Source organism: Homarus americanus, unplaced genomic scaffold (assembly GCF_018991925.1).
Source record: "Homarus americanus isolate GMGI-L3 unplaced genomic scaffold, GMGI_Hamer_2.0 scaffold45562, whole genome shotgun sequence".
In the NCBI taxonomy this organism is placed as follows: Eukaryota; Metazoa; Arthropoda; class Malacostraca; order Decapoda; family Nephropidae; genus Homarus; species Homarus americanus.
In genome coordinates, this window is record NW_024744839.1 from 3,762,186 (window position 1) to 3,781,061 (window position 18,876).

At 37.0% G+C, this 18,876-nt stretch overlaps 1 protein-coding gene across 3 annotated transcripts in view; it reads right to left on the reverse strand.

Annotated features, from left to right (window-relative positions):
* Positions 1 to 18,876, reverse strand: part of LOC121878173 (nuclear pore complex protein Nup153-like) — a 48,361-nt gene that overhangs the window by 4,068 nt on the left and 25,417 nt on the right. For all 3 annotated transcript variants that reach the window (XM_042384211.1, XM_042384212.1, XM_042384210.1), the window contains exons 6-10: positions 18,240 to 18,362; positions 12,466 to 12,729; positions 11,590 to 11,975; positions 8,273 to 10,871; positions 2,978 to 3,063 (exon numbers count right to left, since the gene is read on the reverse strand). In XM_042384211.1, the coding sequence (XP_042240145.1) occupies positions 2,978 to 3,063; positions 8,273 to 10,871; positions 11,590 to 11,975; positions 12,466 to 12,729; positions 18,240 to 18,362 (3,458 nt within the window). The remainder of the gene's footprint in view (positions 1 to 2,977; positions 3,064 to 8,272; positions 10,872 to 11,589; positions 11,976 to 12,465; positions 12,730 to 18,239; positions 18,363 to 18,876) is intronic.

The window sequence follows — 18,876 nt, forward strand, 5'->3', positions numbered from 1 at the left end:
AACTCGATGTTCACTCCACTGTAAACAAGTTAAACTGAGAAGCGTTGGTGGGTGATTCGATCAGCTGATGGGCGCACAAAACTGTTCCCTGTACTGTTTATACAGGTATCAATATATTAACTAAATTTCAGATTGAGCAATAATTTTAATATAAAAAATGCAAAAATATTCAAGAGCACAACTTTCTTGATACAGGTATTTGCTCCACTGGAAACAAATGTACACAGAACCTATTACTGTATTGGCAGACTAGCCGATCAGCTGATGAGCACACCAAGGTGTGTTTCTCATAAGGCTGTCATTAATAGAACTTAAAATCCTTATGGGAGCTAATTCGTTAACTGAAACCTCGTAAACTGAACCGCTCGATAATGGAGGGACAACTGTAGTATTACTGGAAAATAACGCTATGATTATGTAATAAATGTATTTACTTGTGGAATTATTATTCTGATAATTATTTATATGCATTATTTGCTCTACCAAACACAAAGACAGCCTGGCGACAGACTGTGTGTGTTGCCGAGCACTGTTTATGAAAAATAATACAAATAAAATATTCTAAATGAATTATTTATAGGAAATAAGTATTATGATCAGTAATATATACATTACTGACCATCCCAGACACAAAGGCAAGCAAAAAATTACCCCTAAGTACACAGTTACCACGAGTGCTAGCCATCAAAACAACACTGTTCCCTTATCTCCCTCGCCACTGCGGCCCCAGGGAAGTTTCTAGAGGGTCAATATATAGTGTTTGTTACTTCTTTTTTATTATTTTATCATTTAAAAAGGTTAAAAATTATTTTTGGAAAAGTTGATTTTTCTCGATTTACCCCCGTGTGGGAGATACGGCCAGCGGCACCCTAGCCTGGGGAATAGGGGTTTAAGAGATAGACTGAATGCAATATCCCCCATCTGTGCCCAAGCTAGAGGACTAAAAAATCATGGTCACATGGTGAACTGAAACTATCAATGAGTACAGTAAACCCTCAATAACTTGGAATGTATTGTAGTATAACTCGGGGAATGCCGAGATATATAAAATTGTCTGGGAAAATCTGGCCATGAATAAATACAAATTAAAAATAAAGATCAACAGCAAGAACTGTATGTATGTATGTTGTGTTGTCAAATTTAGAGAAACTGTTGTTTTTATTATAATAATAATAATAACAATAAATAAATACAAAATAAAAAGATCAAGAACGAGAAACGGTATACTACTGTACCTGTATGTATGTTGTGTTGTCAATGTGAGAGATACTGCAATTTTATGTAAATGAGGCAGAAAGTCAGATCAGCTATCTGGGACTTGGTCACAATTTTTGTGGTGCCATATGGCAGTAGGGTCTACCATTGGACAACACATAATGCTTCTAAAATCTTCCCAGGCGGTATACCTCCTTGTTTGAATATAAAATAACTGTAACCGTGCGGTTCCAAAAAGTTGATTTATTATTATAGGAATATATTATGAAATAAATAAAGATGAATGAATTATAGGAATAAAACATGAATTATATGAAGAAAAAACAACTATGTTTGGGTGCAGAGCTGGTGAGGGGTGGTGGAAGAGGGAGGGAGGACAACTCACGGTCTCTTGCTCGGCAGCCCACGATCCCTTTATAAAGACAGCATGCAATTTCACCGCAATTCCCATATTATTTAGGTTCATTTGGTGGTGGGTTAATAATTAATTGATTGACTGATTGTGATAATTACATCCTGGCAATGCAACAGCTTAGATCATAATTATGTAACTGAATTAAAATAAAGGCTTAAAACCCTAAAATCAAGTAAAACACGGAAAAAAACATAACTAATAAATAACATAGAACTTTCATATAAAACATTCAAATGTTAATAGATAACACTCAAAGTTTGTGTAAAAGGCCAGCTTCCTCCACGAAGGAGAGGACGCCCCCTCCCACGCTACCCACTCCAGCACCAAACAGTAAGACACCTTCCCGCACTGGGAGAGGTATTTACGGCGAAGATCTTCCGAGACTGAGGCACTCCACCATGAGGTGTCGAACAGTCAATAGAACCAAGCAGTCATCACAATGAGGGGACGCCCTCTCCATTAAGTAACTATGAGTCAGCCGTGTGGCCAATGCGAAGGCAGGTCAACGCAGTCTCCCAGCGGCACGTCAGTCGCTGACATCTCCGAGCACCCAAAGCAGGGTGGATGCCAGCCCAGTTGCCTGTCTTCCCCTATGTGACCTCATGCCACACATGCAGCCAAACGTCTGAGTCAGATGGGTGACTGCTAAACTGTATTGCATCGCCCAGAGGATGGTTTGTGTGTGGAAGGCGCTATTTTATGATGGGCTGTCGCAGTTTTATTATTTACCATAGCAGTTTTTGTTCAATTTTGGTGTATGCAATTTGAAATTCTTACAAATCAGGCTGATCTCGTTCTCGCTACATTGTTCAACTCTGAACCTCACCATTTGTTTAGAACTTCAGGCGTCACTATATAAATTGTTTAACTTCGAAACCGTTTATAACGAACTCATTTAAAGAGAGAATATTGTACTTTCAATACCCAGCCACCCTCATAGCTCTGAACTGGGTTTTTTATCTTTCAGTGTCACATTACACATCCACCTCACCATTCTCATTTCAGCTATACAAAGTCACAGTTCTCATACCAAGTACATACACCTTTCCTTTCACACGAAAGGAAGGTTGTTTTGCTGTCAATAAAGGCAGCAAAGCCCGAGACTTACTCCACACCACTTGTGACTCCTGGAACTGAGCTAGCATCAACACCACCCTCATCACTGGTCATGTCACCCAAGCAGGGATATATCCCCAGATGTTATACTTAAGGTACAAAGACTGGACATCAGCTGGGACAATTTCTCTTAAACTAGTGAGTGGCAATTTCATTTACTAACACAATTCCTATGGTGCTACAAAAAAGGATCCACAAAGATAATGAATGAGTTCATATCAAAATACATACCCAAATGAAGATGCTGGAGCTGAGACATCTGAGTTGTTAGAACCAAATGCGAATATTCCACTCGACGGAGTACTATTGGCTTGACTCTGCAAATTCACATTGGACTATAAGCACAAGTAAATAATCAATATTAGATAAAAAAAATTAACACAAAATTCATACAATATCCATATAATAAATAAAACAGCAAACTTCAGTTATGGTACATGTTAGAGCTGGTATGGGAAAAGTGGCCAGTATTAGTTGTGACTAGGCATAAATGCTCTCAATCGATGTACAGATATGCTGTCACCATACAATCTCTCACTTATACAAGTAAACCCTCATATACAGATGTCTGATTCACAGAGTTTCAAAGAATCTTTTTTAAATAACTTCATCATTTAAATAGGTAAAACCCATTATGATTTTTTCTTCCTAACATTATAAGACGTTGGAGTGCTGACACAGACAACTGAGAGCATCCCGTACTGAACAAGGACGGCAATTTTTTTCTACTTTAAACATGGATGTGTAGTTTAATTTTTGAAGAGTTTTTGGTGTATACTAATAAAAAACTATAAAATTATAGGGATATTAACACTTTCTATCATATTTTAAACAGAATTGTCACTTCAAATCACAACTACTGACTCATTTCTAATGTATATACAAGTCAGATTAAATCACAACCACCTACTCAAGTCTGATGCTTACTGTATACACATCACTCAGGCATGCATGTAACACATTCCACTCATGTGTCATTTTTATATTAAATTTTCTTCATTAGGCTTTTACCTACCTCATCAATTTTTTATAATTTATATATTTTCAAAACTATTGGAGAACATGCACAGAAGACTGAATGGCATATGTGCAGTTTGCTGGGTATAAAACTGACAGACGACTATGACAGCTGGGTATATAATTTATAAACTGTTATGATTGAAGGTATTAATTCAAGGGAGAAAAGATAGTTTTACACTTTACTGTATGATCTAAGTAATGCCCAGAAAAGAGACAGTAGTGTTTCAGTTTTAGTGAAAGGGAACCAGATTTTGAAGAAAAGTAATTTTCTGATTCTACTTCATTTCTACAACAGTGCACAGCATGAAAGCCCGAAATAAATAAATAAATAAATGAATATATATATATATATATATATATATATATATATATATATATATATATATATATATATATATATATATATATATATATATATATATATATATATATATATACAGTATATATATATATATATATAAGAAAACCGTCAGCATTTGTGACATTGTACCAGCTTTATTGATTCAACAATAGACGAGTGAAAATGACAGTAATGCTACACAAAACAATGGTAATTACTGAATGCTAAAACAATGGTAATTACTGAATGCGATTTACAGTTGTTTCCCTTATAATAATAATAACAGTAATAAAATACATAATTAATACCCCCAAATTCAAAATCTCTCATAATTCATCATGTTTTGCTGCTAAGATACATATATTAAAAATTTTGTAATACTGGTAAAATTTTGAAATGCAGTATGAGACACTTTGAAATATTACGATATACGTTTATAGTATACAGTGTAAGCTGCTCCCAGACTTACGATGGGGTTAGGGACCCAAATCCAGGTCGTAAGTCGAAAATGCTTAAATAATAAAAGAAAATCTAAAATGGGTGATGCTTAAATAATACATAGAAAATCTTAAATGGGCATCTCTATTTCTTCTCAGCACCACAAAACTCACTTTTAAGCTTGCCAGCCACTTTAAAGTGAATTACAAACGAAAAAATTTTCAGTACACAGCGCAATCACTGACGTTGGGACTCAAAAATACAGGTACAGTGGAGTATGCTATAACGAACGGATCCTACTACGAATATTCCTATAACGAACGGTTTTACCTAAAAAATTGAGAATGCTATAACGAACGAACTCCTACAACGAACATTATTTAAAAAAAATTTTTTTTTAACTAATTTATTGTTTTTTATTACACGTATTAATGATTCTTTATGATATTCTTTATTTCAGGGGTTTAGATGCATATATATGCACTTTTTTGCAATTTTTACAATTTTATATTATATTTTTCAGTGTTAAGTGGTTGTATTTGGGGGCCTGGAACGGATTAATCCTATAACGAACGAATTCTATAACGAACAAGGTTCTAGAACCAATTAGATTCGTTATAGCATACCCCACTGTATACGTAATTTGACAAAATTTTGGTACGACTGAGGCAGTCGTATGTCCAGGTGGTCATAAGTCGGGGAGTAGCTGTATATTGTAGACAATTTACTGAAGGTTTTTCACGGGTGTAACCATTCCATATATCAAGGTGTACTAGTATTTCATCTTTTCTATAAATTCTTCCGAGGTATAAAAAAATACACTCCCCCTCCCCCATATACAAAATGACCCTTCAGAGCTTGTAGGCTTGGAAAATTATACAAATTAGGAAGGTGTTCTAGTGATTTCAATCCAGGAATAACAGATATTCAGACAATACAGTAAATGGTTTCTTAGTTGTTTTGCAGTATTTATGACTGGGATCTTCAAAAGGTACATCTAGGTTAATAGGGAATCAGAAAACACATGATGCACTTTAGTTAACTGCCTTCATTTGACAGGACTTAAAAGTTACAGGAAAAGAAAAAAAAACCCTAGTGTTCATAATATCCAAATCATGGCCATTTGTTAAATAACCACCACTGTCTACACCATATTTACCACTTAAATAACATTAATTACCTATCGTATTTTTTTCTATTATTGTACTTAATGTTATATTATCTACGGAGAAACATACACCATAAGAGGCTGATAATACGAGAATATAATAATGAATAAATAAAAAACAATCTGGCAAATTTGGCAACGGCCACCCCTGCCCCTCCAGTATGTTTATACTGTACATGAAGTGATATCTTTGCACCTATTAGCTGTCTTTCTGATTCAACCACTGTACATGTCCCCATTAATGGTGATACTTAAGCCATCGTTCATGGGTTAGAACAAAGTATATAAAACTGATAACTGTTTTTATTTACCATATTAGATCCTGTAGTGTAGACTCAATAGTGGAAGTAGATGACGCACTATTGACGTTCAGGTACAATTTAGTTTGAGGTACTTTTACAGAACAGTATTTTAATTATTTGGCACTTTAATTTTAACTGGATAGTAATCATTTTCTACTTAAACAATGTAGGTACTGTAACAAACGATACTTAATGTTAACTGTATAAACTTAATATTACTGTAGAGAGACAGGAGTTGATGGGGTAGGGGAAGCCATCACAACACAAAAATTTTTTAGTGAACTTCTTAAAGTTCATGTAAATGAGTATAAGTAGCGAGGTGCAGTGAACTGGTGATACAGTACATATGAATGCAGGACTAAGACCGAGGCACATGGCTGCTTGAGGGCGGCCACGCGTGAAGCAGCCAGCATCTATGCAAATAGTGCCAGCATGCTGGCGGCTGTGTTAATCTTTGATTTAGCATTTCCTTAATAGTTTTAGCTGCATATTTTCATATACAGTATTTTCTAGTGTTTTTGATGTGTTATGCAGTAAATTACAGAAGTCTTGTACTATTTATTCTTAGTTAAATAGGATTTCTGTTCGTGAACCGATTTTGTGTTTTTGGGGTATATGAATGTACAGTATTTTTGTCATTGGAGAACCGAACCCTATTTTTATCATACTATATAATTTTCTATCCGAGATACGAAAATTCACCTAATGAATTTTATTTAACCAAACCTGCTTGTATATCAAAGGATACCACTATACAGGTAATTTGAGATTTTATGATCAAATTTTTATGCAAAAAGTAGGTCAGGCATGGGCAACCCCCAAACCATGTCTTTGTGCGACCCACTGTGTGATTGAGAAATTTGATTTAATGTAGCTCGCAGTTTAGGTAAATGCAGCCAGCTTACTTTGAGTAAAGCAATATTTATTAAAGGAAAAATCTTCACACACATTTCATTACTGTTTCATCACCTAAGAGTAAGTGACTACAAAAATGTTAGTGAAAAAAGTAGTCAACAATATAAACATATTAACTTGCTATGTGGCAGTGGGTCACTTGGGGATTAACTAACGTTGGGTAAGTCAAGTGTGATCACGGGCACTGTCTCTCTCCTTAGTACCTTTTCCTTAACGCCTGGCTGCCCAGGGGTGGCTCCAGAAGGTTCATGGGAGTCCGGACCCCCCTTTTCATCAGAAAATTTCAATACCCTTAACTTAATGCAGTATTGTACTTAGGCGTTTCTGTATCGTAAAAAGTAATTACTATTGACCTCAGAATATCTCCTCATATCAAGTGCACATGGCTTCAAAATGCCCATGACATTGGTCAGCTACATGGGCTCGCTTACTCGCCATGTTCCCCCACCCACAAATTTTTGGACTCTCCCTTTTCATATTCATGGATCTGCCCCTGCTGTCTGTTCTATCTATTTATTCTTGTCTACAGCAAGATTAGCATCGACATTATTCTGATGGATGTCTGTGTCTCATAAGTAAGAAAATTGTGTAACTGTAGGAAAAAAGTGACATTCACAGACTGCTTCACTCATCTTCTGTTAAATGCCAAGAAACATTAAAATTTTACTTTTATATATATATATATATATATATATATATATATATATATATATATATATATATATATATATATATATATATATATATATATATATATATATATATATATATATATATATATATATATATATATATATTTCAATAATAAATGTACTGTACTGTAAAACACACTTCCATTACAATGAAAGGAAAATGCTTGTGTGTATTATTTCCAGCTACCATAACTCATTGAGGTTTTATTAATTTATCCAAATGTCAAATTTAGCTAAATTCCATCACTCCTTGTTAAAGCTTGTGTTCATAACTGATGGACAAAAGGTGTGCATTCTTAAGTTATCCTCCTGGGATGGTAGGTACAGTAAATAAATCGAATGTACACTTATAATGCTAAAATTTAAAGTTTATGACTATAAGAACAAAAACCAAACTGATTAGACAACATTCAAATATTTGTCACTAGCCTGTCCAGCCTTTGTTACACCCAGCTAAAACTTGGCGTGTTTGTAAAAAAACATTCATTGCAGAATATTTCTTCCAAAATCCTGTGAATAAACTTATGCAATGGGAACATAAATTAACTACAGAGGGTATCATTACCTGTCACAAAACTCTGAACTTATTTAAGATAATTATTTCATATAATACTGTTCACTTTGCATATGCTGATTTAGTTCAAGACTTACCTGGCCAAACTGGAAAATGCTTGGGGTGGTCTGTGTTCCTGGACCTGCGAAGTTGAATCCTGATGATCCTGTGTTGTTCGCTGCCTGGCCAAAATCAAATCCTGCACTTTTTTTCTCTGCTGGCTGCCCGAAGGCAAAGCTTGGTGTAGAACTATTGTTATTGTTGTTGCTACCAAATGCTGAAGATGCACTTCCAAATGTTGATGCAGGGTTTCCAAAAGCAGAAGCAGGTGCAGGTGCCGTTGCAGCTGGAGGTGGGGGGTTACTCTTGCCAAACTGGAAATTAGAGGTTGCACTGGAGGCTGGGGCTGGGGCTCCAAATGCTGGGGTAGATGATGGAACTGCTCCAAAGCCTGAACCTGCATTTAATTTGCTTTCCTTACTACCAAAGGTAAAAAGTGGAGAGGCACTGACACCATTGTTAATACCACCTGTGGTATTTGAGGCAAAGGTAATTTTCTTTGTCGGCTCACTTGTATCAGAGGAATCCCTTTTTGTGCTGAATTCAAATGTGGTTGCTGGTTTGGAGTCCCCTTTAACTGAAGATGAGATGAAGGAGAAAGATGACATTATCGTAGCTTTGGATCCCGTGTTGTCTCCAAATTTAAAAGTCTCTCCAGGTGGAAAAGCATTTCCCCCTGAATTAGCACCAAAGGCTAGAGTAGATGATGGATTAGATACAGATTCTGTAACCTTCGGGGCTCCAAAAGAGGATGTAGTTGTGTTTTTTGTGTCATTATCCTTTCCTGATGTTATGACATTATTAAAGGTAAATGATGGTTTAGTGATACCTCCATCCACATTATCAGCCTTAGAGCCAAATGAAAACATATCATTTGATTTTATGTCTCTTTCCTTATTAACTGTATCATGACTATTGCCCGACTTAAGTTCTATTGTTGGATTTATTTCATTGGGAATACTTTTACCCACACCTTCTTTTACAGCAGTCTTTACCTCTGTTCCTGATCCAAAACTAAAGGCAACTGGTGTCTTACTTCCAGAACTAAACTTAAATACAAGATTAGGAGCAGGTCCAGTTTCTGAACTACTTTCGGATGATATACTAATGGGAAACAAACTTGGTGCTTTATCTGTTATTTCTTTGTCTTTAGAGTCCAATGACTGAATCCCAAAATTAAAACCACCACTACCACACTGACTTTTTTCTTTTGACTGTACACTTTCAGAATTGGAATTGAAAGAAAACCCAGTCAAGATATTTGGCTTCTCTGGCACTCCAAACTTGAACCCTGAATTTCCTTTACTGTCACTGACTTCTGTACTTTTGGCACTATCTCCAAAATTAAATCCACTTGAAGATTTAACAGTAGTCTGATAGTTACTTAAACCAAACTTAAAAGTAGGATCTGTGGAAGATGAGTCATTTACACCAAATTTAAAGTTTCCAGTTATGGGAGACACACTAGCAGCACCTGGCTTAGGAGTTTCACACGATATGCAGTTTGTGTCTTCACTTTTGTTTCTAACTAAACACGTGTCACACTCCCACTCATCTTTGCCTTTTGCAAATGCAGAACCAAAACCAGAATTTACTTTTCCTTCCTTAATATCTACAATTTTATTAACTTCAGCTGACACTGCACATACAGTTTCACTTCCAGGTTTACGAGTTTCACAAGCAACACATTTTTCGGTAGAGTCCTTATTACGTAGCATACATGTATTACACTCCCACTCACTTGCAGACCTTTTAAAAGCATCCCCCCACCCCATTTCACTATCTAATATTGGTAAAGAAGTTTTATCTACATTAGCTGCACATGAAGTAGCCTCTTTACTTCTAATGGAAAAATTCTGTCCAGGTCTTTGGGTCTCACATGCAACACACTTATCAGCTGAATTCTTATTCCTGATCATACATGCATTACACTCCCATTCCTCACTAGACTTTTTGAAAGCAGAACCAAAGCCCTGAAACCCTTGTGATACTTCAGTTTCCTTGGCCACATTATTGACAGACTGTTCAGACACTGACTTACGAAAACCAGTATTTGTAACTTTTGAAAGTGTTTCTATTTTCTCTAACTTTTCTCCAAGACTGTTAGACACTGGTGAGGAGGTGGTGGTAACTTTATCTTGATCATTTCCCTTAAGAAAGTCCAATACGCTTCCTCTTTTAAGTTTTTCAGCTGTGGGTGCTACAGCTTTCTTACTATTTGCCTTTAGTTTTGGGGCTGACCTTTGGCTACTGCTATTAAACATTGGGGGTGGAGTTGAAGCAACTGTGGTACCGAGATCATCACCAGTGAGATTACCCTCCCCAATTAGAGCAGGACTTCTGAATGTAAACTTTGGAGCACTGGTAAGAGTTTCACTAGTTGAATGAGTATCCACAATTTCTGGAGTTGAGAATTTGAAACCCTCTGGTGAAGAGGATAGTTTTGTGGGTAAACTCTGCACTGGAGACGGGATTGACAGATTGATTGTCGGAAGAGAGGACATATTAAGAGACACTGCTGGGAGTTGGGGCTCTTCTATAATTTCATCAACTTCACGTTTATTGGAAGTTCTTCCACTATCTGCGATTTTAGACTTTATCTTGCCACCGAATTTCTTTGTTGACTGTGGTGAATCACTGAAAGATAAAATTTTGAACATCACTTAAAAATTCACACACACACAATTCTAAGCTGCATGGAGAGTTTTAAATAGAATTCATGCCAAAAAAAAAGCTTGACCTTCAATTTTAAGCTGCCTGCTAACATTGGAGGAAATCAAAATCATAATCTCTACCTTATCCTCTTTGCCAATGATCAGCTTGGGCGATTGGTCATGTCTCTTGTTACATATTGTTGGCAAGCAGCACTACAACTTCTACTATGCTTTATCACACTGCCAACTTTCCAAAAGAATTCACAGGATATTCTCAGGCATGACCAATGCATTCAGCAACATTTGTGAAGACACATTACTTTTTGTTACGTCATTAGTGATGGTACTGTTTTGCTCACTGGCAGCTGCTGCTGTGTGTACCTTTTGTAATATAGTTGCGTACTTTTCACCACAACTTTGTTACCCTAATCAACTACTCTTTTATGTGCATGTGCAAACAAGTACTTAATATCATTCATGTATGTATGTTTATGTATAATTTTGAATGTGACTATGTTTTGATCTCCAACTTCGGGGTGCAGCTTAGATTTGAATGGCAAGCTTTTTTTGCATGAATTCTGTCCAAACTTCACCCGGCGGCTTAGAATTGGGGGTGGCTTACAATAGTCAAAATACGAAAAACATATTATCGATAAACATATTATAAGTGAAATACTTCTTTGTTACAGAAGCCAACCAACCTTGTGAATGTAGACATGGTTGTAGAAGGTCTAGAAGCAAATTCAAAAGTATTTTCAGAGGCACTACTGTTGCTAGGTAAACCAAACTTGAACACATCTGTTGGTTGATCAGCCTGTGTCACTGAAGACACTGTGGGCTGTGAGGACTTGAATATTGCTGTTGCTTCTGCTGCGGCTTTAGAAAAGGGTGAAGCTGAAAAATTTTCAGAGGCAAGTTTTGTTGGTTTTTTTGTTTCTCCTTGTTCTGTTACAGTAACCTTTGTGGTGGGTTGAGGGGCCTCTTCTGAAGTTGTAGATTTCTTATGAGAAGGTGAACCAGAAGAGAGAGAGGTACTTGCTGAAGATGTGGCAAGAAGAGAAGTGGTGAGGTTCTCCTGGACAGTTAGCTGTAAGAATAGAAAACTATAAATCATCTGTACATGGCCACATGTGTACACAATTTGAAAAACAAAGATACTAGAATTGCAAAAAGAACATAAGTGTACAGTATTCATAAGACACGAGTACCACAGTACAGTATATGCCTTTTGCCAAATTATATCCAGTATTCAATCTTCACCGGTAACACTGATTCTACACAAGACTTGATTTAGTGTTCTACATTTCATCTGATAATACAGAAACCTGTAATAATTAATCAAAATATTGACATGGGATTTATGCTCCAAACAAGAAAAACTTCAAAGGCCTAAAAAGACCAAAACTCCAAACCAATATAGACTAAAAAATCAAGTAGTACGGGAGGGGGGTGCCCTAATAGATTGTAAGCATGTATGTGGTATAAGACTGATATTGGTTACAGAACTTACAGGTATAACAATTTTGTAAGGTGAATCACCAAGAGACTGGTGGCAAAGAAAAATACATATTCAATACCTTAGTTGGAGTTAGAAGTCTAGATGTTGGGGGTGCTGATGGTCTTAAAACTGGTCGATGTCTGTGAAAGGCAGCTGTGTAGGATGGGGCTGCATCTAAGAAGCTGCCTCTCTGACCAGGGGTAGGGGTAGGTATACGTTTGGCATCTGATATGGGTGTTGACATTTGTTCCAAGCTTTCTAAAATACGTCGGGCAGCCTGACTGAGGCCGCCGTCATCTGTCGATTCAGTTGCCACTTTTGCTCTAACTTGAGCACGTGAAGTCTGAAAAAAATTTCAGTGATAATCAACCGACATTTCAAAATGCAATAAATGAAAATTTATCCAATCCAGTTTACTTAGAACTTTTGATCCCCAAATGACAAGGTAATGTATATTCCTGCCATAAAGTCAGAGTAGAACAATGATTCAAAATTAAGACATTTTCTGATTAAGGTTAAAAAATACTGTAATACATATCTTACAACACTAGAAAGTATTAAAACCAGCACTAAGTTTGTTTGTTTTCAAAGCGGATTCTTTTTTCTAGGAGTCAGTTCTTTTTTGATAAAATTTTATAAACCCGGCACCAAATAAACCATATCAATATGAGAATTATGGTGAAATTGCATAAAGACTTGTTAAGGGGCTCTTGAGGCAGAGGCCCCCCCCCCTGTTGCTCCTACATCACCCTCCCACACATAATACAGGTACTCCTCAACTTACGACCTACGACCGCCTCAGTCGTACCAAAAATTTTTCAAATTACGTATGTATTTCCCAGTACCGAAACATTTCCGTCCCGTACGAGAGCGTGGCATGGAGTGGGCCGCCTCGTGGTGTACAGCGTCCACGCCATAGCGCGCTCAGTTAGTGTTTGGCTGTATTTGTTGTTGGTAGTGATCACGCTGTGTACTGACAATATTTTCGGTTCTAATTCTCTTTAAAATGACTGGCAAGTGTAAAAGTTCTGGTGGTGCTCAGAAGAAACAAATGGCAGAGGCATTTGCTACTATTAATAAGGGGATGCAAATGTTTGACGAAATGGATCAAAATATTGAGCATTTTGCAAAAGTTGACAGAATGATCCAAGATGCAGTTGCTTGCCACAGGGAGATTTACAATGAAAAGAAAAGGCAAACTGTGCAGTCTAAATTGGACATATATTGTAAGAAGTCCCCCACTGCTGTCTCTTCACGCCCTACCAGTAATGCCTCTTCACTCCCTAATGATGATCCAATACCTTCAACAAGCAAGTATGTTAGCCTGTCTGAAGAAAGCGACAGTGATGACTCACCCAGCCATCTCCTCCTCTGCTTCATCCAATTAATGTAGTCTCCATGTTTAATTAAAAAATTATTGAGACCCCTGTGTGCATTCAGCTGACTACATTAAAGGTAAGTGCACAGTAACACTTTATTCATTTTTCATTACTGATTACTTTTACAGTACTGTATTTCATTTTAGATTTTCAATGTATAATTTTTTGCATTTTTGACTTACGACCTGCATTTGGGTCCCTAACCCCGTCGTAAATCAGGGACTGCCTGTATACTCCTACACTCTTATTTTAATCTTCATAGTACTGTATAGTATACAGCTTTCTCTTTATTCAAAAGACAAATTCTGTGGTTACTTACATATGGTATAACACTTTACAGTACAGTACTTAACAATCGTCTCGGTGAAAACAGTTGTTGACAACCAAACTTATGTCCGATTTTCAACCCAGAGTCATTTCATATTTTATTATTGTTGATGTAATAGTGTTTTAATAACCTGGTTATGCACACAAAGACCTTAGTTGTTGAAGTGCAGTAACAACGTAACTGATTTTCTTAAAAAGTCCAGATAACCAGTGTTATCTCAACCCCCACCCCCGTAGACTTGCCTTTTTCAGACTGGTGTCTGCCCCATCTAGTCCAATTTATCAAGGTTTTACTGTACAGTATATAAAGTTTATTAACTAAAGTGTCGACTCCATCCTCCGCGGGGTTCATCTACCTCCCTCAGACGTGAGGGAATGGAGTCCACCAAACAAGAGGAAATGTCGCTTCCTCTGGTGGCAGTCTTTATGCAAGGAACACCAACTACAATACCCATATTGTCTCATCTGAGCATCAAGAGTGGGCGGAGCTGAAAGCCTGTGATAGTTCCAACTATGTAACGAAAGTTTTAATGGGGGAGGGAGGTTGGGGGGCTTGAGACTTGCTCAGGTACCTGTTTTTTTTTTTTACTGGCCTGACATTAAATTAAATAATAATGTAATACAAAACTACAGTATTTTACGGCACATAAGATGCACCCATTTTAGCAGGAAGTATTTAGGACAAAAACTTGTGTGTATTTTCCTGCTGAAGCCAAAGTTTTCTTTAAACATTATTTACAGTACCGGTAAATGTGAGGAATACATAAATATACCAATAAATAAGTTACAACAAAAAATACTATACAGTATTGCCAAACCAGTAAATAAAAGCCAAATGAAAGTTTAAAACAAGTCGTCATTTGCATTCACCTGTACTCCCTGTTCACCATAGCAATGGCAATGCTACCTCCGCCAATTCCCTAGCAATGCTCCCCTCTCCCACCACCAACTGGCCAACTATCCTTCTGCTCTCCCACTAAGTCAGCTGACACGTGTGCAAAAATTTTTTTTATTCCTTTTACGTGTTTGCCCTTAGGACAACTCTATCTTTTACTTTTTTCACAATATGTATGTAGAATGGTGTATGCATGTACAGTATATCAGTAAAAACAAATGAAGAGAGTTATGTATATCTACTCGAAAATACGAGTTGATAAACAACATCTTGGCCCAGTAGCTTGGTGGTTACACAGACGAGTCTAACCTGGCTACAATGCCACCAGTGATGTTAACAGATGTAAATGTTAAAAGAAAGTTATCTGCAAATCTTCATTTGTATCAGGTATTTGTAGATTGAAAAATAAATGTAGCATGTATGGCATTAATAGATTGCAATGCTTGTAAGTTTGGATTTGGTTACTGCTTAGCTACTTTTGAAGAGTTGGGTGTCTGCCGTATGGACGTTAATCGTCTCAGGTTATCGTCATCAGTACGTACAGTACAGAGTAGTTATAGATTGACCTTTTATATTTACAAGAATTCGTTTTTAATTAAAAATAATAAAAATGTTTAAATAAGGAATAACATTTTTAATTCTGGAGTTGGGTTAGGTAGAATTTAGCCTACTGGAGACAGCAACAGGGGGATTCATTAGCTTGGGGGAGACTGCAACTTCACATATAGGACATATGCTGATTACTTGTAGCCTTTTTTTTTTCCAGACTAAAAAGTGCGTCTTATATACAGTACCATAAAATACGGTATATATCAACTACGAGGACTTCCTCTCCAAAGACAAAATAAACAAAGCCCCCATCCAAGAACACAGCTCACCCAAGTCTTCCCTGAAGACTCCATAACCAAAACTCTAATTATAAAATGATAATAAAAAATACAAAAATTGGCAAAATCATGATAATCATACTAAATATATGTATTGACTTCGCCCCTCTAATATCCTATCCCAACAGAATATCACCATCTCAATCACCTTCAAAACATAAAAGGTCATAACAGCAAAAAACCCTCTATGACAACAAACCAACTTTGCATCATCTTCAATGCCCAAGAAAGAAGAGAATTATTAATCATGTAAGAACTTTAAGGTCTCACAGTTTTATGTAACCACAACTACCCATAAATTAAAACTAGGCAAAGAAAAGGAGTTTTAATTTTCTTGTTAATATGTTTAGGACTTTCAAGTGCCCTCTTAGCAAGGCAGGCTTGCTGTGATTACCTCAATGAGGAGGGACCAGACAAGAGGCCAAAGAAAAGCCAAAGTCTTTGGGAAGTCACAAAGCCAAAGCCAGGGCTTTTCAAGCTGGCTGTGCAGATTACATGGAACATTAACTTGTCCCTGACAAGTGACATGAAATTTACTTACCCGGATAATTTTTTTACTTGTCCTGACAATTTTTTTAGAAAATTTGCTTGCCCAGATTTTTCATGGGAAAGGCTAAATAAACATCTTACAGTTCACTTGAGTCTGGCTAAATGATGTCAGTAGTGGTAACCCTCATCATATGTCATAACTCTTGTCACCTCACTTTACACCTGCAAGGTGTGGGTAGGTGGAGGCAACCTGTTATTACCTTCCTTAACTACCTCTACCCCACCCCCTATACTCAGGTGCCACTGGCAGCAAAACTTGTCATGTGAAGTCATAACTCCTGTCACATCACATCTATAGCCTCTCAGCTTGGTGGTTCCTTTGACAAATTGACCGACTGACTAGATGCAAGTTGGCGGCTTCCTGCACCTGACAAAGGTCACTAATGACCTCCCTGGTTAAAAACGTACAGTGAGGTGGAGTCATGCAGCAACAGACATAATTTTCGTCTCGGTATTTCCTCTCAAAATATTAGCTTGTCTGCTTGGCACATGGACACGAAAAATCATTTGCCCACCCTCTAGTCCGGGTACGGCCGGGCTGCTGGACACAGTTGGTCTGCACAACCTGTTTTCAAGGCTAGACAAAACTTTAACACCATTACTTATATAATATATTGCATTACCTTATATGGTGAAGGGAATACATATGATATTCTAAGCTGCAGCAAGGCTTTGAGTAAGCTGACTTTATTTCAAGCTGATGGACATTGGGGTAAATTTTCTTTCCTTTAACAAGAGTGTGGTGGTCAAGTGGACACAGCACTCATCTCCTGTTCCAGGGTTGGTGATTCGATTCCCGGGCACTCCCAGTTCACCCAGCTGTAAATGGGTACCTAAGTTTACAACTTGGGGAAGTGAATACAGTCGCGTGCAGTATTGAGCATGCTGCCTCCTTGTGTACCAAAGGCTTAGTATACAGGGTGCTGTGCCCACACTGTCCCTAACGGGCTGTAAAACGGGATGATGATGAATCTATAAAAATGTAGGTCCAGGGCAAATGAGCTCTTCCTAACTTTTGACTTAATAGTTTGAGATGACAACTAAACAAGGGTGATATAGAGATGATTCCAACTCAATTTGGGATCAACTTACAGAATTTTGGAGACACATCTAATCCTACTGTTTCCAAATAATCAAAGGTCACACCAATTCCTGTAAAATCATTTCAAGGGATAACCAAAATTAATTACAGGAGCTGCAATTAACTGTCACTGCAAACAAGTCTACCTTAAATCTCATATCCAAGCCCAAAATCTGGTTTACCAATAACTGTAAACAAACCAGCATTTCCTATGAGCATGCACAATGCTACATCCTGGATGCCCATTCCCAGTCAGTTCTAGTACATAATTCACTTCATACTTTCATATCCTTGGTATTCCCAATGCCATCCATCTCTGAATTACACAATCACATCCTTTATGCTACTTCACTTCACAATGTTTTTTGGGGTGACAGTCCCACAGATTGAAGAAAGCACTTAGGCCAGGGTAATGAAGTGGCTAAGGGCAGGAGACTTAACCACTCAATAGCTTGACCCTGTAACATTTATGCACATTCATTCATAAGCCGTTAGCCTGGTGTCATGTCACCGAGGGTTTGAGATAAGACACAACACATGAGATTTAATAAATCACTTCAATAATTCACATAGACTTTTCAGATTGTAACAATGGGCTATGTGCATCTTCTGTTGAGATAAATTTTGAGTAACTTTGTTTCCCAAATTAAAACTGCACCTTCAAAATCACTTTTTATTTGCCAAGTCACATGTAAGGGATCATTATGACAAAGGGAAACCAGTAGTAAAGGTTACCTGATGAGGAGTCCGTGACTGCAATCTTCTACTTCTATAGGCTGATGCACCTCCATACATAGTTTTACCAGGATAGAAAGGTGAGGACTTGAAAGTTGAATCACTTAAAACAGATTTGTCCCCCTGCAATAAATTATTAAACTTTTAGTTTTTTTACACATGAAATGAGCGCAAAAATCCTTTACAATTATGCAGTCATAAATATGCATACAGGTACTGCACAGTACAGTACTCAGAAATGCCAGTATTCACTATTTCACTCATCCCCCCTTATCAAATTTCCATTCATAATATAATACTGTTAACAAAGTACTGTACACAATGTAATACCCAAAAACAAATGTTTTTACAAATAATACCTTTATAGGAAATTTCATGGAAAAAGTAACCTCCAATCTAAAGAAAAATTGGTAACTTTAAAAAGATAATTTTAGAGCTTTTAATCTGAATGATAGGTACCTACCTCTCTCTTCACTGACAATTTCTTAACAAAATGTGACCTATTACCTGAACTAGGTCAAATGTTGTTCCATCAAGCTTTCTTAGTTCTAGTATTAAGTAGCAAAACAAACCTATTTCATAACATAGTGGGATGGACATTCAAACACTTATGGAATTACAAACATTTCGAGAATCC